General features: G+C 41.6%; 1 protein-coding gene across 1 annotated transcript; it reads left to right on the top strand.

The window, feature by feature from the left end:
* Nucleotides 1–713: 713 nt before the first annotated feature.
* On the top strand, nucleotides 714–24,324 carry cavin4a (caveolae associated protein 4a). Its single transcript, XM_033650750.2, has 2 exons — nucleotides 714–1,274; nucleotides 21,265–24,324. Exons 1-2 carry the CDS (start codon nucleotides 867–869, stop codon nucleotides 21,859–21,861), a joined length of 1,005 nt encoding a protein of 334 aa, XP_033506641.1. The 5' UTR covers nucleotides 714–866; the 3' UTR covers nucleotides 21,862–24,324.
* Nucleotides 24,325–24,841: the final 517 nt, after the last annotated feature.

The raw sequence follows: 24,841 nt of genomic DNA, 5'->3' as shown, positions 1-24,841 counted from the left end.
ATGAGAAATATCTTTCAACACATTGTTATTAGTTGACAAAGCAAGTTCATGACTTCAGCTAAAGACCAACAATTAATCACTTCACTGAAAACATTAACATGTACTGTACACTGCTCAGAATAATCTGTCTGTGCGGGGGCTGTTCAGAAGAGTGAGTGTTAAACTCGTGCCACTTTGACGCTCCTCGCGTTATGGAATGGTCAGTCGTCTCAATAAAGAGCCTCAGATCTCAGTCACAGTCAATGTTTGGACTCTGCTGCCCAGGGGAAAGTAAAAAGAGCATTGCTGCGATGTTTAATCCCCCAAAACATTCCAGCACTGTGTAAAGAGACCAGACAACTGTGGCTTCTTTGCATTTGTCACTGCAGAGCTGCAGAATGACTCCTAAGCTGCTGTTGATGAACATGTTTCGCAGCTGCTAGCGTGAACATGTGTGCAAATAACGGAAAATTATGAATCAGTCTGCGTGGCTCCAACAAAGCAGAGCAGGACTTGGACGGGGATTTCCATCATCCTCTGCGTCTTCCCAAAATGTCAGAGTGTCGTCTTACGAAGAGTTTTTATTTTTAGGCTGGGGGGTTCGTGTGAGCTTTGCCGCTCCTCTCCTGGCCCATATCCCAACGAGGGCTGATTTCAGGTTCCCTTTGGATCCTGAAGCCTTTTTTAAAAGGGGTAGGTGGAGTTTGTCCTCTCTCCTGTCCCCAGACCTGAGTTTGGGTCACAGCGGTTGGGTGTTGCCACTCTCCGGTCTCCCTGCTGGTAACTCCATCGGTCCTGGTCCCCTTCCCCAAACTAAACCACACATCTGCAACTTTTAAGCAACAAATTCAAAGTGAGAGATCTTCCCTAATCATCAAAACCCTGCAATGGATCAGCACAAGTATCGCACGGCGGGCGTCCAGGAGAAGCTGGAGATCATCGGGGTGGAGGACGAGGCAGGGAATCCCATCAGTGCCCTGACCATCCTGTCTTTGCTGGAGCGTGTGGCCGGCATCATCGATAACGTCCAGTCCTGCCAGCAGCGTATGGAGGAGCGTCAGCTGGACCTGGAGAACAACATCAAGACCATCCAGGGCGACGTCCTCAAACTGGCCAAGGACCACACCGACACCAGTGGCACAGTGGAGAAGCTCCTGCAGAAGACCCGCAAGGTCAGCGCCAACGTCAAGGAGGTCCGGACACGCGTTGAGAAGCAAAACGTCCGCGTCAAGAAGGTTGAATCGACGCAGGATGAGCTGCTCACCCGCAACAAGTTCCGCGTTGTCATCTATCAGGTAAGCCGAGGTTTGATCATCGAGTGTATCGTGTTTAAAATGTCTGGATAATTTGTTTTTCAGGGTTTCAAAAACTTTATACAGTATTTTTCAATGTGAAACACTTACTCAAGTGATGGCAAATCAAAGCAGTTTTGGCTAACAATTAATTGTTTTAATAAAATTTCATGTCTAAAACATGAATGTGAGAATTTGCTTCAACCTTTTTCCACGATGACTGAAGGCATAAAGACGCTCTTAAATTTAGCGTACAGCAAATAAAGTATAGTAAAGAAGAAACAAACAACAATAGACAAATACAGCAGTTATTCAACTGCAGCCGTGTGGTACTTCAAGTATTTTAACAATCTTGAGATTGATAAACTATTTTTTGTTCTTCATAAATTGCTTTTTTTGTTTTACAAAAAAGAAAAAGACTAACAACATTTGATTGATTAATCCAGTAATTTCCAACGTGGGTGCTCCCAGGATAAATCTGAGAGGTTTGTCTGGATGGAGAAGCAGAAACACACATTCTGGATACACAAAATAACACTCAGAAATATTTTTTTGCTTTATGATATAATGGCACATACTCCGGCCCCAAAAATGAGTAAAGTATAGATAAAATAATTAAGTCTTTAACCTGTGACGCAGGTTTCATGTAGACAAAGCTTTGTTTTAAGAGGTCACAGGTTTAAAAGGTTGAGCTCCAAATTTATTGATTAGAAGTGTAATATTCAGGGGGAGAGCCAGTTGGCTTCAAATTTCAATAAAGCTCCTGGAGATTTGGTTTCAAATCTTGCTGTTTGTTGAAAATATTAAATATACATTTTTCAAATAAGGAACAATCAGTGTTGATAGTTTAATAGTCAAAAAGTCATAAAGACTGTGTGGGCGTGGTTTGATCAGTCGCCTGTCAGCATAGCAGACAACCAAACAAACTGGTCACATTTTCATTTAAGTGACGCTGATACACTACATGACATCATCTTTGTCCAACAGAGCCAGAAATCTTTAATATGAAATAACTATCATTGCTGTAACTTTAGCAGAAAGTTGTCACCTGATATGAGAAAGAATTGTCAGCTTGTTACACTCCGTTTCCACCTTCAGTCTGACACTGTGTTCTTATTTCTGTCGAGGAGGGGGATTACATTTTCCCCTGTTACTGCATCACTTATTTCTCGCCTCAAATGTTTTCTGAACCATTTTTTAATGAAATGTTGATGCAGTAAGGCCATTAGAAAGGAGACAGAAAGGTATGCCTAGCTGTCTCATTTAGTGCTGTGTAATATAGGGACAGTTTCAGCAAATACAAAAAGTTATTTAAAAAAAAAAAGTTACCAACTGTAGCTTTAATTATTTGTCTCTCTTTGGTTGTTGTTTTTTTTTTTAAATTCTAACTGAGAAACAGCTGTTTGACATCACGATGCCAGATGAATCAGTCAACGCGAACTCAGTGGCAGGGCCGTGCACAGGCTAATAGAGGGGCAGGGGCTCAAAGGCAGAAAAGGGCACTGGGTAATATATGTAATATAAATTGATAAAGTAGGCTACTAGTCATAAATAGCTAGCTAACACCCTAGCAGCATACCCTAGTATGTGGCTTTTTAAATCTTTGTGCAAAGAAATTATCACCAACAGATTAGTTTAAAGGGCCAGTCAGCAGTTTCTGGCGGCATCTAGTGGTGAAAATAAAATGCTCTTAATATAACGTTAAATATAATGTTTGGGTTTTTTTTGTGGAAACTGAATATAATATTCATAAGTGTAATAAAATAGTGCATAATTCATCAGAAGTGATCATTTCTGCATTCTCCTTTATCTCAGAATGAGTCGTTTTATATACCCAGAAGCGCCGGTCAAATTTCGTGGATGCCACCATGTTGTTCCAGAATCCCTATAGAGTGCCAAAGTCACGCCCCTTCCGGTGAAGCTCATGGGACCTTAGATCGGAAAAAATATGAATGGCAGTGAATGAGGAGAGAAATATTATCTTTTGGTCCCGTTTGAGTTGTGACATAAAATCCAAATATGTCGTTAATGAATTTAAAACATAAATTTTAAGGTCAAGAAAGTCATACTTTGTGGTAAAACTGTTGAGATATAAGCTTTGGAAAAAAACGTAATTAGAAAAACTACACAGGAGGCGGTCGCGTATGTGACGTCATAGCTTTCGCTCACTTCCTGCAGCTTGGAGTGACTGCAACCTGGCACAAAACACACAGACATCTTCAATCATAAATCGATTAATCATAAAACAGTGGAATTTCAGCGGGGAGGCCAAGCTGCAGGAAGCGAGCGAAAGCTATGACATCACATACGCGACCTCCTCCTGTGTACTCTTGAGTCTTTCTAATTAAAAAGCTTATATCTCAACAGTTTTACCACAAAGTATGACTTTCTTGACCTTATGTTTTAAATTCATTAACAACATACTTTGATTTCATGTCGCAACTCAAACGGGAACAAAAGATAATATTGCTCTCCTCATTCACTGCCATTCATATTTTTTCCGATCTAAGGTCCCATGAGCTCTACCGGAAGGGGCGTGACTTCGGCACTCTATTGAAACCCTATGGGAAGAGTTGCAATACACTGGTTGACCAGCAGATGTCGCCAGAAACTGCTCACTGGCCCTTTAATATAATTCTAGTCATATCATAATACCGAGATTTGGAAGACATCTTGGAATTTAGACACAAGAGAAGCAATAAAAAACTTTTTTTATTTTGTTTTTTAAAATTGGTTTAAGATGAAGATTTTAACATTGAACATTCCTTCATTCCTTCCCTCCAAATATATAAAAAATGCTTCAACTTCCTTCACTTCAAGATAAAATAAATAAAAATAATATATATATATATATATATATATATATATATATACATATTTAAAATAAATAGTTTAAGATAAAGATTTTAACATTTAACATTCCTTTATCCCTCCCTCCAAAACTACTGAAAATATTATTGGTGTTAGATTTAAAAAAAAAAAAAAACAACAACAATTAAAGTCACTTTCACGACTCACAAGTCACGACTGGACCAGGCTACTGGTGCTGAATGCGCATCCAGAAATAAATTTCGCTTTACACAGAAATGCTTATAACGTTAGATGCGGTATGGGAGGGGCATCACCCAGGGCTTCCGATCACTGATCTCCCTGTCTGATATTTTGTTTCAATCAACATCTGTTCGGCAGGGCAGGGAGAGCAGGCTGTGCACGACAAGGCAAAAAAAAAAAAAGGACCTACAGAAAAAGTGCACTTTTCTATGCGAGGCAAAAAGGGCATGGGCTCAAGCACCCTTCGAGGTTTATGTGTGCACGTGCTTGCTCAGTTGAGTGGGCGGATTCAAAGGTCAGGACCCAAGCGGAGAAAGTTTTATGAAGAAACTGCCGCTCACACTAAGAAGATGGCTGAGAGAATAGCTTTCTATGGCCTTTAACAGTGAGGACAGTTTTTAAAAATGCCGTCAAAAGTCAAACAAGAATCTAAACTCAGCCAACTAAACTCCACTCTGGATTATCAGACCCAGGGTCCCATCCAGGTTTCCGTTAACGAGGAACTGGAGCATAATTAAGTACTTACAAAAAAATAAAGTAGTTTCATTCCCTCAGGCGGCACAAACTCTGTGTGCCAAGCAGCGAGATCTTAACTGAAATGAAGTCTGACTCAATTCATTAAGCGGTGGACGCAGTGAGAGGGCCGAGCCGGGATGTGAGGAAATGAAGAGTCCTTTAAGTTCAACACTGAAGAGCCCTCCACTCTGAAACACTGGCAATTTATAGAAAAGCATCCTCATTATGTTGAGAGGGCACAAGTGCAAACGACCTTAATCAGGTCAGGTGAGAACGAGATGATTCGCTTGTTAGTGGTAATCTGAAACGCTCCACTGAACACAACCATCTGAGCGTCATAAAAAATCAACATTTGCATGAACAGATATTCCTGTTGCGTCGTCTCGCAAAGTGAAGGGTCGAAAAATAAACCAAACGAGGCGTCTTCTCTTCAAATAGACACACGATACGTCCTTTAAAATTGCACAGAGACTGAGAATACTTTGAGGCGCTTGTGCTGATTGAGGAGGCTGTCGTCGTTACAGAGATGGACAGACTTTATAATAGCACTAAATTGGAGTGCTGTAGGATCTTCTGTGGGAGCAGCTGGTCTGATGGCAGGCAGAGAAAGACGTTTCTCTGAACTCTGAGGATTTTTAACAGTGATCAAAGACACTCTGTACGTTGCTGCAGGCTGTATGAAAGCAGCTTTGGTCAGATAAGAGGAGGATGGTGTCAAAATGTGAGCTGCAGCCTCAATCAGAAACATTCAGTCTGGAGGTTTTGCTAAATTGCATCCATTAAAGCACAATGAAAACTTAACTTGTGCATTTGTACTCAATCTTGAAGTCTTGTCTTGCAGAGAGGCCCTGTGTCAAAGCTATGTTTTAATAGCTTTAAAATTTCAGATAATATTTTGCACACAAGGTTCATATCCCTCAGCAAATGTGGGTGTAATCAAATTACATGACATACACGAACCTGGGAAAGGACAGAACTCCAGCTTACAACAAACTGGTGGTCAATATGTTTGTTCTAGTTTAGTTAGATGTAGTTTTCTTAAGTTAATCATTTATCCTCTGGAGACTTATGTTCTCACATTACTTAATTTACTCTCTTCTTTCTCTCGTGTGAAGGGCAACATTTTCACCATCACGTCATCATGTTTTTCTCTATAATAACAACACATCTCATTCAAACATCAAAAATGAGTCCAAACTCTGACTTATCCATGTGACTGTTAAGAAGCAGAAACATAACTTGTTTCTTCATGTGCAACATGTTAGTCTGGAGGTTTAAACTGGTGTCCTCTCACAGAGTTGGTGATTCAAACTAAACTTTCATCTCTGTCAGAGGAAACTGATCTGAGTTACTATTTACTTACAACACAGCTACACTCACAGATAACTGAGCCTCCTACCTGCCTGTCAAACACCATCAACCCACAAACCTTCTCCAGTCCGGACTGAGTGGAGTCCTGCGGGGTGAAGCTGTGAAGGCTGCGAGCGGAACTAGCTGCTAACAGCCACCGCTGCAACTAACAAACTCCACAAATCCATTCAGCAGCTCCACCATCCACAGTCAGACACACACGGCTGATTATTTACTGCTGAATTACAGCTCACAACTCACACCAACGGCTGACGCTGCTCCGCTCTGGGTGTCTTTGCTGGCTAGTAAAACATCCGGGTGCAGACTATTTACTGGAGTTTACCCGCCTGATGCTCATGCGGCATTTGAAGATAATTACAAGCACGGCCGTTCTTGGCTTTCAACGTCTGATAGTCCACTACTAACATTTTCGTCATGTCTCGTCAACGAAAATGAAACATGGATTTTGTCTCAGTTTTTATTATCAAGATCTATTTTAAGCTTGTAATCGTGTCGTTTTTCATCATGGAAAATTCTATGGCCACGATTCTTGTTTTAATGATGCTTCGTGCCTTGAAATGCGTTTAAGCCGTCACCAGCCTGACGCTCATGCAACATTTGAAGATAATCCCAAGCACGGCCGTTCTTGTCCGATTGTCCACCACAAACACTTTTGTCACGTCTCTTCTTGTCTTGTCGTTTTTGTTTTTTAAGATCTATTTTTAGCTCGTCATTGTCTCATTTTCGTTCATGAAAAAAGGTTGTTGATGGAAAATTTTCATAGATTTTGTCAATGAAATGAACACTGCTGTAAATTACACAAATTAGAAGCATATTTTAAAGGAATTATTTTTGATCATAGGCAACAAATTACTGATTTAAAAAAAAAGATGGAAACTAACCTAGCTCTGCAAAAACTAAATATCTTTATTTAGTTTGCTGGTGACATTATGGATATTGTGCAGCAGTTATACACATAATGGAACATTTAAAAAGAACAGCCCCTTTAAATAACTTCAATTCATTCACAATTCACAAATTAAACATACCAACCATTAATAAGGAATGGATTTAAATAAGCCCCACACACCCCCCCAGTGTGTGCCGTAACAGGAGATCAGGTAAGGTAAGGTGAACTTTAATGTCACCAAGGGGCAATTTGAGATGCAGACAGCAATCATGTGTACAACAAAACAGACAATCAGGGCTTTACTCCACTTTTAGTGTTAAGGGTGTGGGTTTTGTTTCAACAATTGGGGAGAATACAAATCAAACGGGAGGTTTAGTCCTCAACCAGAAAAATGTAAGCATCAGACTCTTAATTTCCTTCCTCTGGTGAATTTTTATGCACCATTTTTTTGCATTTTGTGCATCAATGTGTGATGTTAGTGTCTTTAATTTGGTCAAAATTAAGATGCTCTGCTACTCTTCTATTTTTATTGGGGGGCAGAAATGTACACTCTAAATACTGAGGAGAGTGTGTTCTCTGTTTCCCCCTGAAATCTACACCTATGTATTAATTAATAGCCAAAGTAATTACATATTGAGATATATTAAGGAGTTTTTGCTGGATTATCCTCTGGATTTGAAAGAAAAGGTTTGAGGGATAAAAATCCATTAAAATCGACCAAATATCTTGAAAGTTATCCTGAATTTCCCATTATATGTAATATAATGGGAAATTCAATATAATAAAATATAATAATGTATAGCAGTCTCTCATGTTTACCTTTAATTATCCCCTTAAAATGCAATTGAAATTACATTAAAATTAAGGGGTAGATAAAGAGAATGTTAAAGCTGATAATGAAGGGATTCAGTTTTATAGTGACCAGCAGACCAAGATACTAAAATACGCACTTTAAGTTATAGTTTGTGCCTGTTATCTTTACATTTACACATCTAAGTGACATTCTGGTTCAGTTTTCCCTCAAACTTTTCTTCTTATCTAGCAGGAAAAGCTTCTGAAAAAGCATTCAGACCATTACGGGATAAACAGTCGTCTTTATGGCTCTGCAGAGAGACGTTCAGCAGTCCGTATTTAAGGGAGCCTCTGCCCTCCTTAACGTCCATACTTCAGAATAGTAACCGGGCCGCTATGTGCTGCTAACAGCTGCTGTGGATCTGTGACAGAGAGACCTATTCTGGGACCACATGCAGCATTCAGCTTCACTGCCATCGGGGACACGCTATAAATTGCTGTCAACCAGAATCAGGGTCTGACATGGCAGCTTATCACAAGGGTCAATATAAAGAGAGAGAAGGGGGGGTTCTGCTGCTGCTGCTGCTGCTGCTGCTGCTGCAAGCACTGCCGCTTAAAACACCTTAAACTAAAGATAATGGAAGATAAAACAAAAATATAAAATATAGATAAAACAAGATAATAATGCCAGACAAACTAAGACAAATAACGTAATCTAAGGAAAAGTAAAATTAAAGCTACATTAATTAACTTATTGGACAAAACACTGACAAACTGTATGTCTTATTAAGCTGTAATAGGTAACATATCATCTCACAGTAACATTTATTTGGAGTGAATTTCAGTCCAGTATTCTATCTTTATTAGCTCTGTTTTTGGTCTCCACCAACTCCTGAGCGAAATCTCTATCTCTTTAGCTGCTAAAGGCTCCGCTATGTTCACAGATAGTCACTAACTGTGTTAATAAACATTATGAATATAAAAACTTTTTGATTAGTGCAGCTTTAAAGTTCCAGTAAAGTAAGAAATATCAGTAAGATCCCGTAAAAGCTGTCAGCTTTGATACTGAAGGAAACTTTGTCTTTTTGGATTTATTATTGAAGGGTATCAGAAATACTGATATCCTCTGGAAGTGAAAATCACACTGATTAATTTGTGTTTCATGTCTGTATGTTCACATTTGACTGGGTTAGGAATTTAGGAAGGAGTACGATTTTACTCAAATACATCCTGCAGGATCTTTGCCTCCCCTTCATCTCTCTGGCGCCCACCCTGTGGAGGCTTTTGTCTTTCTCTTTGCACATCAGGACAGAAGGATGTCAGTTCATCAAATAGATGTGGGTTTTATTTTGTTACAGATAACAGCGAGGTTAAGAGTCAGTAAGTGAGTAAGTTGTTTTGCGACTCACAAAGAATGACGGGATATGAACATTTCAAATGCAGTTTAAATGGTAGAAATCTGCTCAGCCACTGTGGAGCTATCAATGTTTAAAGACAACAAAACTGTCTTGTCCCCAAATGTGAGGGCGGGGTCTCAGGGCGTGACACACCAAACCGACAGTCAGTCATCCGTCAGTGTTGGGAGTCTGTTGCCATAGTCTATGTGGTGTGTCCCGCGCCATTGACCCTCTTGGCCCTTGTCAACTTTTTTCCGTCCATTTCAGCACGTTGAATCAGCGTCAGAGACTCACACAGAGACGTTAGAGTGCCCTCCGCATCACATAGACTGCTAAAGGGTGCCCTGTGCGTCACATAGAGATGTTACACAGTGCCCTGTGTGTCACATAGAGATGCTAAGGGGTGCCCTGTGCGTCACATAGAGACGTTACACAGTGCCCTGTGTGTCACATAGAGATGCTAAGGGGTGCCCTGTGCGTCACATAGAGACGTTACACAGTGCCCTGTGTGTCACATAGAGATGCTAAGGGGTGCCCTGTGCGTCACATAGAGATGTTACACAGTGCCCTGTGTGTCACATAGAGACGTTACACAGTGCCCTGTGTGTCACATAGAGATGCTAAGGGGTGCCCTGTGTGTCACATAGAGATGTTACACAGTGCCCTGTGTGTCACATAGAGATGCTAAGGGGTGCCCTGTGCGTCACATAGAGATGTTACACAGTGTTCTGTGTGTCACATAGAGATGTTACACAGTGTCCTGTGTGTCACATAGAGATGTTACACAGTGCACTGTGCGTCACATAGAGATGCTAAGGGGTGTCCTGTGTGTCACATAGAGATGTTACACAGTGCCCTGTGTGTCACATAGAGATGCTAAGGGGTGCCCTGTGTGGCACACTGGGACATTATAGAGTGCCCTGTGTGTCACATAGAGATGCTACAGAGTGCCACATGCATCACACAGAGACTCTAAGGGGTGCCCTGTGCATCACATAGAGATGTTACAGAGTGCCACATGCATCACACAGAGACTCTAAAGGGTGCCCTGTGTGTCACATGGAGATGCTAAGGGGTGCCCTGTGTGTCACATAGAGATGTTACAGAGTGCCACATGCATCACACAGAGACTCTAAAGGGTGCCCTGTGTGTCACATAGAGATGCTAAGGGGTGCCCTGTGCGTCACATAGAGATGTTACAGAGTGTCACATGCATCACACAGAGACTCTAAAGGGTGCCCTGTGTGTCACATAGAGATGTTACACAGTGCCCTGTGTGTCACATAGAGATGCTAAGGGGTGCCCTGTTCATCACATAGAGACGTTACACAGTGCCCTGTGTGTCACATAGAGATGTTACAGAGTGCCACATGCATCACACAGAGACTCTAAAGGGTGCCCTGTGTGTCACATAGAGATGCTAAGGGGTGCCCTGTGCGTCACATAGAGATGTTACAGAGTGTCACATGCATCACACAGAGACTCTAAAGGGTGCCCTGTGTGTCACATAGAGATGTTACACAGTGCCCTGTGTGTCACATAGAGATGCTAAGGGGTGCCCTGTTCATCACATAGAGACGTTACACAGTGCCCTGTGTGTCACATAGAGATGTTACAGAGTGCCACATGCATCACACAGAGACTCTAAAGGGTGCCCTGTGTGTCACATACAGATGCTACAGAGTGCCACATGCATCACACAGAGACTCTAAGGGGTGCCCTGTGCATCACATAGAGATGTTACAGAGTGCCACATGCATCACACAGAGACTCTAAAGGGTGCCCTGTGTGTCACATGGAGATGCTAAGGGGTGCCCTGTGCGTCACATAGAGATGTTACAGAGTGCCACATGCATCACACAGAGACTCTAAAGGGTGCCCTGTGTGTCACATAGAGATGCTAAGGGGTGCCCTGTGCATCACATAGAGATGTTACAGAGTGCCACATGCATCACACAGAGACTCTAAAGGGTGCCCTGTGTGTCACATGGAGATGCTAAGGGGTGCCCTGTGTGGCACACTGGGACATTATAGAGTGCCCTGTGCGTCACATAGAGAGGTTACAGAGTGCCATGTGCATCACACAGAGACGCTAAAGGGTGCCCTGTGCGTCACATAGAGAGGTTACACAGCTCCCTGTGTGGCACACTGGGACATTATAGAATGCCCTGTGCATCACATAGAGAAGCTAAAGACTGACCTGTGCATCACATAGAGATGTTACTGTGTGCATCACATAGAGAGTGCTATAGGGTGCCCTGAGCATCACAGAGACACATTACAGAGTGCCCCGTGCATCACAAAATGCACAGGGTTTACTGTGCGTCACATAAAGATGCTGAGGGAGGGGGCAAAGTGTTGGTGAAAGTCTCGATGACCTTGGAAAGAGTACTGTCTGTAAGCTGTAGGCAGGTGATTTCAACTTATTGTGCCACGTAACATTTGACTTAGGGAAAAAGATCATCCCTGAGAACATAAACCCTTTTGAATGGTTTCTTTAATGAGTCATATTAAGAGGATATTAAGCTGTGGGACATAGATACACTTCTGCTGTGGCTATCACACCAGCTAGCTCAAACTTATTATAGTTCTCTTGTCTTGGCCCACAGATAAGCAAACCAGAGTTTAGCTCCTGCAGCCTGGTTTGTGTCCGTAGCTACAACAGACACTTCCTCTGTATGCTCTTTGTATTTCTGTACTCTAAGTCCAGGTTTAGCTCAGTCTGGTCCAGGGCGGCTCAGGCTTTCTCTCCATCCTGCCTGCAGAGGAGACAGTCGCAGTGTTGAGTTTCCTCATGACTGATGTGCTGTTGGTTATTCTGAGGCCTCCGTTCATCTCCTAATATAGAGCTTCAGCTGCGGTCATTTAACCAGGAAGCAACAGGCGGTTTGTTAGAGACGGTTGTCGCCAGCGGCTGAATAATGAAGGCCGGGGCAGTAATAAGAAAAAGATAAATGTCTGCTGGTTTACACCCAGGGCCTCTCTGCCTCGTCTGTTGTTCACAACACCGGACATTAGAGGACAGTGTGTCATTTCAGAGGAGTTAATGAGTTTTAGTTTGTGATATTTCTGCAGTGTGGGAATGAGAGAAGCTGAGCAATGACAAGTTTATGACTTAAACTTCCCACAGGCATAAACACAATTGAAACAAGAGGTCACTCAGAGAACATCTCTATAACATTACACGACACTTGTTCCTCCCTTTCCTGTCCAGTGATAACCATGTATCTCCAGATGTGCTGATGTTGAATATTTGTGACGAACTGATTGATGAAGTGTTCCTGTGTATGTTAAGGACATTCTCCTTCTTCTTAAAAGAACGGTGTATAAGGTTTAGGGAGATTTAGTGGCATCTAGATGTAAGGATTGGTTTTTACTGGGGGGGAAATTATCCTTTATCTTCCACAACAAACCAACCATGTGATTAAAAATGGTAAAAAAGAACTGAATAAAGGAGAAAAAATGGTGTTATTTCGACGCTGCTTGTTGCAGAGGCTTCTAACTGCGGCCGACACGAAAACGCAAATAGCCCTATCTAGAGCCAGTGTTTAGTTTGTCCGTTCTGGGCTGCCTATTCTCACTGCTAACTCGTCAAACGTTGCCACTTTCTCAGTGGATCTCGGCATCAGACAACGACGCAAAGAGGCACCCTTTGTGGTGGTATGATATGCACCAGGCAGCAGCTGTTTCTGATGAGTGGTCAACAACCCAGCTTGTTAATTAGTGGCGCCTCAGCGTCAGACACAGACTCACAGAGGCACTATTTGTGGCAGTATGCTAAGCACTGGGCAGTGGCGATTTGTGACGCCGCCAGCAACTACTGTAGTGCAAAGAACAAGAAATTCCATTTCGGTAGGCTGGGAGAGCAGGTAGACAGGTCCAACAAACTGACTTTCACCTGGGAGCCCACTGTTCATTTCCCGTGTGAAACTGAAAGTTAGTGGAGTTATTTTATGAATGTAGTGTGCTAGTATGTTTAGCAAGCTACGCTAGTGACGTATGTAATGTGATGGGACATTACGATATTAACAACTGTCCTGATTTAAACAGTGATCTTTTTTTCTAAACCTAACCACATGCTTTTGTTGACTAAACTTAAAGAAGTAAACAAAAAGATATGAAACTGTACATTTCCTGTGAAGACGGAAGCGTATTCTGAAAAGACATAATACATGCAGAATGCATGGGTTGGGAGAGAGTTACTGCCCCAAGCAAAGAAGTTCAGGTATCTCAGGGTCTTGTTCACGAGCGAGGGTAGAACGGAGCATAAGACGGATCTGCGGTTTGGCACTTTGCTGCAGTGACGTGGGTACTGTGCCAGACCATCATGGTGAAGAACGAGCTGAGCAGGAAGACAAAGCCTTCAATTTACTGCTCCATCTACCAGAGATGGGGACTCGAGTCATTGTGACTTGGACTTGAGTTGACTTGAGTCGCTGTTTTGATGATTTGTGACTTGATTTGACAAAAAATAAAAGGTGGAACTTGTTTTCTAATTTATTTGCTAACATTAACCCCAGAAAACGTGAGCGAACATTGCGACCGGTTCATCACAAGACCGGCTGGATGTTTTATGAACGAGCAACACAGGGTTAAATGAGCTAAATGGGTGATTTTGGCCGCTGCCTTGGTTAGTGTGTGTGTGTGTGTGTGTGTGTGTGTGTGCAGGCGCGCGCATGGGGGTCGTCCCTGCAAAGTAAACATTGCGGCGATGAAGTCACCTAAAATTTGGTTAAAACTGAGTAACCCAAGTAACTTAGTTTGTAAAGTTAAATGAATACTGTTTGAGATGAACTAAATGAAGTAAAGTTTTTTTTTTATTACATGCTAACACTAGTAAACAAAGTAGATATTGCTTAAAAACAGATCATAAATATGGGTTTAAAACTTAGCAAAGTAAGTAAATATAATTTAAAATGGAATAAATATGTTAAAACAGTACATGAAATAAATAGGATTTTAAAATGAAGTAACTTTTAGTTAAAAACAGCATATGAAGTTGATTTGGGTTAACAGCTGAGTTAATGGGGTGTATATATAGCTAAGATCAGATTCTGCAGGTAAAATTACAATAATAAGGTGACTTGACTTGGACTTGACTTGACTTGACTTGACTTGACTTGCCCAAAAAAAAATGACCTGGGACTTATTTGAGACTTGAAGGTTAAGACTTGAGACTTACTTGAGACTTGCATATGTGTGACTTGGTCCCATCTCTGCCATCTACGTCCCAACCCTCACCTATGGTCATGAGCTCTGGGTAGTGACAGAAAGTATGAGATGAGCAGCTAAATTGAGTTTCCTCTGTAGGGTGTCTGGGCTCAGCATTAGAGATAGGGGGAGGACCTCAGACATCTGGAGGGAGCTCGGAGTAGAGCCGCTGCTCCTTTGTGTTGAAAGGGGTCAGCTGAGATGGTTCGGGTATCTGATCAGGATCCTCCAATTTGAGGTGTTCCAGGCACATCCCACTGGTAGGAGGCCCTGGGGCAGACCCAGAGCACACTTGAGGGATTATATATCTCGTCTGGCCTGGGAACACCTTTGGGTCCCCCAGGAGGAGCTGGAAAGACAGCTGCCACGCAATCCGGCCTCAGATAAGTGCATGTAAATGAATGGAGGGATGATGCATGTAACAAGGGTAAATTGCCACGCCATCCCTAAACGTCCAAAACTAACCTAGCGTGTCATATTTGGATGTGTAGGTCCACTGACAAAGCCGCAGAATTTGATGAGCTGGGATGGGAATGTGTTGGCAGCACACATTGTATATCTTTAACATTTGGTACCTTGGAGAACATTCCTGCAGTTTTAAATATTAGCAAGTAAAACATTGAGTGGTGTGTTCAGGGTTTAAAATATCTTCCTTTGGTTGAAAATGTCTCCAGTGGAGAGTGTGAGTGATACCCTGGTTGGTGTGTGTGTGTTAACATAATTAATGTGTTAGTGTGTGTGAAATCAAACTGTCTTTCTGCTCTCGCTCCATCTCCTCCTCTTCCACCACCTGAGGTTATTAATACGTGTTGACCCACATTCCCTGCCGGTGTAATTATTGTGTCACTCACAGTGTCTGGACACGCTCTGATGACTCCTCCCTGATTAATGAGTGTGATCGTTGCAGGTGGCCGTAGTTTAATTAGGATTAATTGGATTTCACATCCAAAGTCACCTGTAGGGCGCAGCAGGTGGAGCAGGTCTGGGACAAGGACCCCCCAGGAGCTGCTTTGTTTGAGTCGGTCATTGAGAAACATTCACAAACATCAAAGAATACATGACCATCCAATATGTTTTTTTGTATTAGGATTTGGCACGTTCACTCATGTTCATCCAATTGACTCAAATATTTTCAGTCTTTCCTGAGAAAAAAGTCTCGATCTGCTTTTAAATACTTCACAATACTTAAACAATGTAAAACACAACATTTTGCTGTGAGAATTTTAAACTAACCAAATGTTTTTGTTGAAATTGCAGTAAGCAGATGCAGATGTTGCAGTAAGCACTCTGAATGAGATGGTCAACTACATATAAGTCTTACCATTAAAAAGCGGACATTTCTTCCGTGCTTTGGAAGCGTCCTTGAATGCAACTATGAAGACTTTACTGTGTTACCATGAGATAACTTAAAAAGATAATTTAAAGGAATACATCACCCCCCAAAAGGGCATTCATTATTTACTCGACCTGTGCTACGCTGACTTTGTGAAGAGCACTGTTTTTTTCGCATGCCTCCACACTGAGCGAAGAGTCCAAAAACGGCAGAAATTCTTGATGAACTGAGGTCATAGACGATCCCGTTTCCCAACAGCAAAAGATCCCCTTACAAACTCTCACATAACTCAACAGTGTAATCCCAGTCTCATTTATCCAGTCATATGATTGGTGTTTTAAACGGTTACTTCAGATTCACCAAAGTCACACAACAACACAAACTAACCAACTGACTGAGGTGGCACCAGACCAGCAGCTCCTGTGTTCAGTGAGGTAAAATTACTGTTTATGTCAATGGAGTCTGGCTTTGAAGAGAGCGTAGATTGAATTTCACTTTCAGCTCAGCTGCCCGTTGGAAAGGGTTTTCTGTTTGGGAAATACTGATCATACGACTGGATAAATGAGACTGGGATTATACGGCCAAGTTGTTTTAGAGTTTGTAAACAGATGATTTGATGTAGTTTTGCCGCTGTGAAATGTGGACCCCTATGACTTCAATTCATCAAGAATTTTTGCTGCTTTTTGGATTCTTCATTTATTGCAGAGGCATGCAAGAAAAAAATAACATTTTCTCTCTGAATTCAAGGTAACACACGATGAGTAACATATAAAAATGGTAAATTGGGGATTTAAGTATTGCTTTAAGTATAACAAAGTACAGTGTAATGTAAATAGTAGCTGAAGTGATAAATCATAAAAAAGTTGATGTAAGGTTAGTTATTACATTCTTTTAACTTGTGGTAAACGAACATAAATCTCTGAACCACATTTCATCGCAATCCATCCATTTCTTGTTATTATATTTCAGATCAACATCGTCCCACTCCAAAACCAGATGGTGTCATTATTATTAGCAGCCATCTTGAGTTACGGGTGTTGTTCCTGCCAGCAGCTTCCTGTCTGAAGGAGTCTCAGTTACTCCTCATCTGTAAAAATAGAAAAACACGATCTCATGAAGATGCCAGTGTTTTCAGAGGCTGCAGGTCCGACAGAGTCTCTCAGAGGAATATCATGTTTTCTATCTGGACCTGCATCAACGAACAGCATAGTAATTTATCCATAATGAATAGAAGAGACAGACAGTTTCATCTCTGTGTGTCCAGTACAGTGATAGGTCTTTGTGGAAGTGAATGTCGATGTGCGCAGTGTGACATTTCATTAACAAATCAGTGAAGGCATCAAATCTTTAAAGAGCAATGAAGATTCAGAAGAAAACTGTGTTTGGATTTAAAGTCCAGTAGAATTTTAACACTTTCTAAAATCTGTTTGTTGTCCATCATCCCATGTGTCAGTTTAATCTATGTGTGTCTAGTGCTAAGACAGGTCCAGGACTAAATGCCCAGAAAGTATTCCTTTAAAGGGATAGTGCACCCAAAAAAGAAAATTCAGCCATTATCTACTCACCCATATGCCGAGGGAGGCTCAGGTGAAGTTTTAGAGTCCTCACATCACTTGCGGAGATCCAAGGGGAGAGGAGGTAGCAACACAACTCCACCTAATGGAGGCTGACGGCGCCCCAGATTCAAATGTCCAAAAACACATAATTGAAACCACAAAATATCTCCATACTGCTCGTCCGTAGTGATCCAAGTGTCCTGAAGCCCCGACATAAAAAGTTGTTTGGAAAAACGTCATTTGAACTCTGTTTTTGAATCTGGGGCATCGTCAGCCTCCATTAGGTGGAGCTGTGTTGCTACCTCCTCTCCCCTTGGATCTCCGCAAGTGATGTAAGGACTCTAAAACTTCACCTGAGCCTCCATCTGCATATGGGTGAGTAGATAATGGCTGAATTTACATTTTTGGGTGCACTATCCCTTTAAGTGATGCAGTGAAGGGCTCTGCACACCCACACAGGTGTTGTTAGTTAACCTGACTGATTGGACCTCTGCTCTGGTTAAAGTTTGGCAGAGATATGCTTGAAATGATGTGAGCTCACTGACTTCAACACAGTAATAAGAATGAAGAAGGTTTAGGCTGTCCTGCCTTCACAGGTGCAACTAGAGAGGGTGATTTCACTCTGTGCAGGTGGTTGTCATGCACTGTTAGTACGTTTTCCTACGAAAGGTAACACACTTAAATGTGTACATATGTTATCATGAGCCATTCAAACCCATGTATTTGAGGAGGCTGTGATCACATGGCTAGTGTGCTGACGGAGGAAAGGAGGAGGCGGTCCTGTGGGGAGATAAAATAAGGAGACAGGTGTTCAAAACAGTCTCAACTTTGAGTCATTTAAAGGTATGTCATCACCATGTTTCTTCTCCAAAACCTAGCCTACGCAACTTTACATTAAGTACGTAACTGTAACATCATTCATAGGGTGCTAATTTGTAGGATATTATACAAACCGTTGTATGAGTTTACTAAGTATCTGACAGTTGGAGGGAACATGCTTACAAGAAGGGAATACTGATGTGTACAAACCAACAAAAAGCACAGAGCAAAAGACAAAAGCAGCTGCAACGGAACATTTCCTGTGTAGTGAAAGCAACACGTTGATGGCTTCAGTTCTTTGTCAGTGGATAAATGGGACATGTTCAGTGCGGCTTTCAGCTGAGACACATTTTGGCAGCACTCACAGCTCAGTATAAATGAGTGTAGTTATGCACTTAAGATGAAAAAACAGAGACTAAAAGAGGCCTCTAGTTGTGGTTAAGAGCATTAAGTGTTTTTTTTCTGTGAGGAGTGAGAAATACAGATTAAATCTTAAATCTTTGCTCAATATTAATACTAATTTAACAATTCAAATCCTGATAAATACATCTACTCTATCACACTGATGCAAAACTCCATACAACTCCAATATGACCATACAACCGACCATTGATTTGCATCTTAACAGCCAAAATACATATGACACGGAAATGCTACTGAGGTATTTTACTTGTGTATTTCATCCTGTGCTTCTTTCTCTGTCTCCTCCATACCATATCTCAGAGGTAAATATTGTAATTTTTACCACACTTCTTTGTCTGACAGCCTTAGTCACTTCCTGTCCAGTGAACAGCGTGTATCTCCAGATGTGTTGATGCTGGATGTTTCTTTAGGTGTTGCTAAAATAAACTCTTTAAAAATCCTCTCGCATCAGCTGGAAAAGTCACAAAGCTGAAAACTGCTGTTTCTCTCACTTTTTAGAGACACGTGGTTCTCACAGGACAGCCACACTACAGCACAAACATATGATGATCTTATTGAATATGATGCGTTGCTGTAGATTAAATTACCCAACAGTATATATAACCTGTCAAAGAAACAAAGATCACTCTGTGCACAGATTAGAGCAGGCATATTGCCACTTCATATTGAAACCGGGAGGTATGTAGGGTTGGAAGAAGACAGTCGAATCTGCCCAATGTGTGACCTTAAAGAAGCAGAAAATGAGTATCATTTTGTCTTGTACTGTCCTTTTTATTGGAAGATCTGCGAGGAATTGTTCAGTACAAAGATTAAAGTAGATTGGATAAATGCGGATGATTGTCAACGACTGACTTGGCTGTTTGAAAAAGAAATATTTGGACTGGCAAAGTATTTGGAGAAAGCTTGGGACATGAGAAAGGGAGCATTGTATCAGTAGATGCAAGCAAATGCTTGACCACCACAACTGGAAATTTAACTTATGTAATGGAATATGAAATGTATATTGTTATTTTGTTTTGCAAAGGTGTCACATAATCCCATGGGGGATGGGCCACTAGGTGGCATGACACTAAAATAAAATAAAATCATTCATCATAAAGGAGTTAAAATGAGAATAACTGTAAACACCCACAGTAGTAAAATGACACATACACATAAGGATGTTAATCCAAAAACATCAGATAAAATAGTAAAACTCTGATAGAGGCCATTTTGCTGCACACTGTCTACCTCTACATCAACTATAATGCATAATTAGGCCTACTTTGCTTTGGTATAATTTAAGTTTCAGGACTTTTATCTGCAGTGGAGTGCCATTAATAATTATGCCGAGCAGTGCGCTAAATAAAGCAGGCTTAATTGTAGTGATGGTGGACAGTGAGGGACAAATAAAGAACAGCAAAACAATTGTTGACGGTCATGCGTTGCATTCTGCCACAAAGCGTGCAGAGTCAATGCAAAATGAAACGTGGTCAGCATATCTATGTGTTGTAGTTATAGGAGCTTGTAGGCTTAATTCAGCAACCGGGCATCATGTACCTGGTTTACCCAGTTACTGTGTGAATTGTCCTCGTTGACCCCGCTGCTGCTTCCCAGTGCCGCTTGTACAATAAGGTATTCATAGTTATCATTTTTAGACAGACTGTACTCATGTCTTTTCACAGTTGTATGAAGTTTTATGGTGAGTGTAGCAGCTTCAGCTGTTCCTCTCAGGACCCGTTTGGAACATAGACTGTATAAATCTAGCCACCATGACATCACCCACTTATTTTTGGACTCCTATTTTTAAGTCTCAAGATGTGGCCATCACCATCTTGGATTTTTTTGTTCCAGAAATGGACAAGAGGGGGTGGACAACCTCAGCACTAGCTGCTAGCTTGGTTAGCATGGTGCTTTTACAGCTATGGTTATCTGTGATAATGCTAATGATAGTTTTTACAGTGTAACACAGGCTTAAAACCATTAAAACAAAATGTACTTATTGGAAAAACTGAACATTCGACTCCTCAGAGTTTTTTTTTTTTACAACCAAACACTGAACAAAAACTTTTAGACAACCAAAATGTTAAAGTTAACTTACATTAACTGAAAACACAATGAAACAGCGTCAGCTACGACTTAGCCAAGTGGTGTAATAGTAGCAGATGAAGTGGGTGTACTACTGGGTAAATGGGTACGTAGCTGGTATAATCTGGAGGATGGTGGATATACCCCATGTACCTGCGTTGCCTAACAAATGTCACTGTGGTAGCGACTTGTCAACAGAGGGCACCTGCCTGTCACTTATCGCAGTCACACCCTTGATTTTAAGCCTTAATAAAATGTCAATAGGTGAGTGATATAAAAAATCAGCCCCCATACAGTTGTCATGAATGGGTAAATTAGCTTTAGAGACCAAAACTGTTTTTTGTACCAGGCTGTAAACATGTTTATTTCTGCTCTAAATTTGGGCATTTTAACATACGGGGTCTGTGGGGATCGACCCGCTCTTGGAGCCAGCCTTAAGTGGCAATAAGAGGAACTACAGTTTTTGGAACTCACAAGTTGGCCTCATTTTTTAGCCCTGGAGGTTGTCGCCTGGTTTGAAAGCCCTGTTATGCTGACTGTATTCTGTCTTGTCTGTTCTTCTCCACAGGGTGAGACCGAGATCCCGTCAGTGGCCGTCACTAAGTCTCCCAAAGGATCTGGCCTGGATGGGCTGGAGATCGAGCCTGACTCCTACGACATCCCAGTCGACCTCTCCTCTGACGAAGAGTACCTGAGCGTGGAGGAGGCTGACTCCTCGAGAGCGGCCCGCATCAAGAAGTCAATGGCGAAGGGCACAGAGAACCTGAAGGCTGCCTTCTCAAGGGAGAACATGACCAAAACCAAAGACAACCTGGGCACCAAGTTCCACAACCTGGGCGAGAAGGTCATGCCACCCGAGCGGAGGGACAAGATGCACCAAGCTGGCGAGCGGCTGAAGCAGTCCGGCGAGCGGCTGAAGGAGAACATCGCCAAGAAAGCCCCGAATAAAGAGACCTTCCGCATCAAACTGAAGAAGGAGAGAGCCGTTGCCGAGGGCCAGGAGGGCGCAGAGGCTGAGGCCGAGGCAGGGGCCGAGCTCCACATCAAGGCCCCGACCGCAGACAAGCCAGTCGCCTACACTGAGGTCGCCATGGAAACCAAGCGGGAGGGGCCAGTGGAGGAGGTTGGTGCCACCCGGATAGGAGAAGAGGATTACAGGAAGTAGACCAGACATCAGATCATGAAGAGGAGGTGGAACATCGGAGGAAGCTCATAATGCTGCGGATTTAGAGAAGAAGGTCTGTGATTGGTCGACATCGATGATGGACATTTTTCATTGCCGGAACGTATTAAAAAAGAAGAAGTTCTTGAGATGCGTATTGGTACTGACCCCAAAAACTCGTCAGAATACCTACTGGTTATTTATTAAATCTATGTCAGGGTGTTTGATTCAAGTCTGGTCAGTCTGTCATCTGTTGACAGTTTTTAAGAACGATATGATTTAAACAACTTGACGTGAATGTGAGAATCTTTATTTCCAATGCTCTAAAAAGAAAAATCAGGTTTAGAATTTGTTACATTATTTGTGAGTCCAAAATTCAGCGAGATCGCCATGAGGTTGTGCTGTGATTAGTTACCATGGTTACAGGTTTGTTTGCAGGATAACTGGAAGGAAAAGAAACGGTAGATAAAGGATGATGAATGTTGATCTGAAGTTCGTGTATTGCTCTTTTATCTGCATGTACATATGTTGTTGTACATACTGCCAAAACTGGGGAGGTGAAATCTGGTCGGTGCAGGTCTCAGCTGGTCTCTGAGACGCCTGGTGAGGAAATAAAAATTAGATTAATTCAGCGTCAGACTGGTTTCTGTATGCAAAACAGTGGCAAGAAGATGAAGTTAGAGCAAACTTTGAGGTGCTTAAAGGTCCAGTGTGCAGGATTTAGGGGATATACTGCTGGAAATGGAATATAATATAATAAGTATGTTTCCTTTAGTGTGTAATCACCTGAAAATAAGAATCATTATGTTTTTGTTACCTTAGAATGAGCCATTTATATCAACATAGGGAGCAGGTCCTCGTCTACAGAGATCCCCATGTTGCACCACCATGTTTCTACAGTAGCCCTGAACAGACAAAGCAAACACTGGCTCCAGGTAAGGCCTTTTGAGTTTTTGCGATGGCCACCGTAGTAAGGAGCCCCTCCGAGACCAGAGCGCCAGAAAAACACACATTTATTCAATGTTTTTACGAGTTTAAACAACCAAGGTTAATTCAGCTCCCGGTAAAAACCTCCTGAATGTCTGGATCTTAAGTTATCTGAGAAAATAGATGAGCAGAACTTAGCAGGTGCTGTGCTAGCGGGCCGTCTCCAACATGCCAATCAGCATCAGAGAAACACTGAGTTGAAACGTAAAACTGTTTCATTCAGTGTTTAAATCACCTGGTCTGTTAGTTTGGAGAGGAGGAGACCTCTGTGGGTAATTCAGCTCCCTGAAAAAATTCTAAGCAAAAGTTTAAGGTGGTTGCAATCTGCAATCCTCACCACTAGATGCCACTAAATCCCCCTAAACCTCACACACTGGACCTTTAAAAGCGGCATCATTTATGGCTTAGACAGACATTAAAGCTGCACCAGGCAAAGAGATTTAACTCAGCTTTGGGACTTGCTGCTGCTCAGAGGCTGACTTTGTTCAAATGTCACTGACACGACTGCATTTTCTTTAACGCCTTCAATTTCAACTTAAATTCGACAAACTTTTAGTGTCGCATATATATGTGTAGGTTTCTCCTGACGGAAAAATCAAGACTCCATATTCAACATCTGTGCTGCATCACACAAATTTCCCCCAAATTCATCCTGACACATCTGGTATCTTTGTAAAATCTTTGTCCAGTGCAGCTTTAAGTTTGATTGAGCAGCACAAACAGTCGTGATAAAAACTTTGCATGAACTTTACAGCAGCGCAGTCCTTTATAGCTAGCTGTGACACAGACCTTATAATGATTGACGTATTATAGAATGTAATTACTGTTCTGAAAGAGAATGTTGTGGGTTTAAGGCGGTCTGAGTTGATGTGTTTCAAAGCTTCAAAGCTTTGTGAGCACTGCTGAATTTTGGCATATGAACGTTTAAATTTTATTTGTCCAGTTTTGCTGCTTGATATCGATATTTTCTTTTGAGTGCAGTGAGCGCACTGGCTGTCTTCTCCTGGAGTGATTAATGAGGTCACATCTGTCATCAGGATGATTTCAGGATGTTCAGTCACTCCTCGTATTTTCTGTAGAAGCTTAGCTTATATAATGCTGCTATATATTAGTACAGTGTCTTATTCTGAAAAATACACTTCCTGTATAGCTTTAAACTTCTGCTTCATTTCACAACCTGCTGTATTTATGTTCCTGGTGAGTGAAACTGTGTTGATGTGATGTGATTGATTTGGTTTGAACATTTTGAATAAGGTTTCATCTCTTGCATATATTATCCTTTTTTCATTTTTTGATTACAGCTCAGTTTCCATATTGTGTTTTGTTGTCATTTTTACAGTCACCTCAGTCCAGTGTTAATGCTTTCCAATGAAGAACAGCTGATTGAGGACTTGTGTTGTTGTTTTGGCCTGTACTGTATAAGCAGCACCAGACATGAATCATTTTGTTTTTGTATAAATAAAGTTCTCATGAAACCTGTATGCTGGATTAACAAAAAACAGAAACAACATTACTGGAGTTGTTGGCGTCATTATTATGATTATTATATTTATTTTATTAGTCATTAGTATTAGTGTAATATTTAGTGGTGAGCATTACAGGTTTCAACCTGCTGAAACTTTACCAGGAGCCGAATTATCCAATGACATCTCCTCCTCTCCAAAACAAACAGACCAGGTGATTTAAACCGGTAAAAACACTAAATACAGCAGTTCCACGTTACAAATCAGTGTTTTTCCAACACTATCTGGCACGACGCAGACGCACCTTTTTTCTGATCCAGACGGTCAGGAGGTTTTTAGCAGGAGCCAAATTATCAGCAGAGGTCTCTTCCTCTCCAAAACAAAACAAAAACATTGTTGTAAAATGCGTACTTAATGTTTTATGTTCATATGAAATAGAATTAAGTGTTTAATTAGTGTGTTAAATTCCTGTCAGACGAGGGTCATGTGACACATTTATCTTGTGCCTGGTGAACTCAAAAATTTTATGTTAC

This window comes from Epinephelus lanceolatus, chromosome 12, assembly GCF_041903045.1.
Source record: "Epinephelus lanceolatus isolate andai-2023 chromosome 12, ASM4190304v1, whole genome shotgun sequence".
NCBI classification, from domain to species: Eukaryota; Metazoa; Chordata; class Actinopteri; order Perciformes; family Serranidae; genus Epinephelus; species Epinephelus lanceolatus.
The sequence above is the reverse complement of the archived record's forward strand: the minus strand, read 5'-3'. Positions and strand labels throughout refer to the sequence as shown.

Coding starts and splice junctions, on each gene's coding strand:
- cavin4a (XM_033650750.2), top strand. CDS start 867: ATGGATCAGCACAAGTATCGCACGGCGGGCGTCCAGGAGAAGCTGGAG. Junction 1,275..21,264: donor TCCGCGTTGTCATCTATCAG/GTAAGCCGAGGT, acceptor TCTTCTCCACAG/GGTGAGACCGAGATCCCGTC.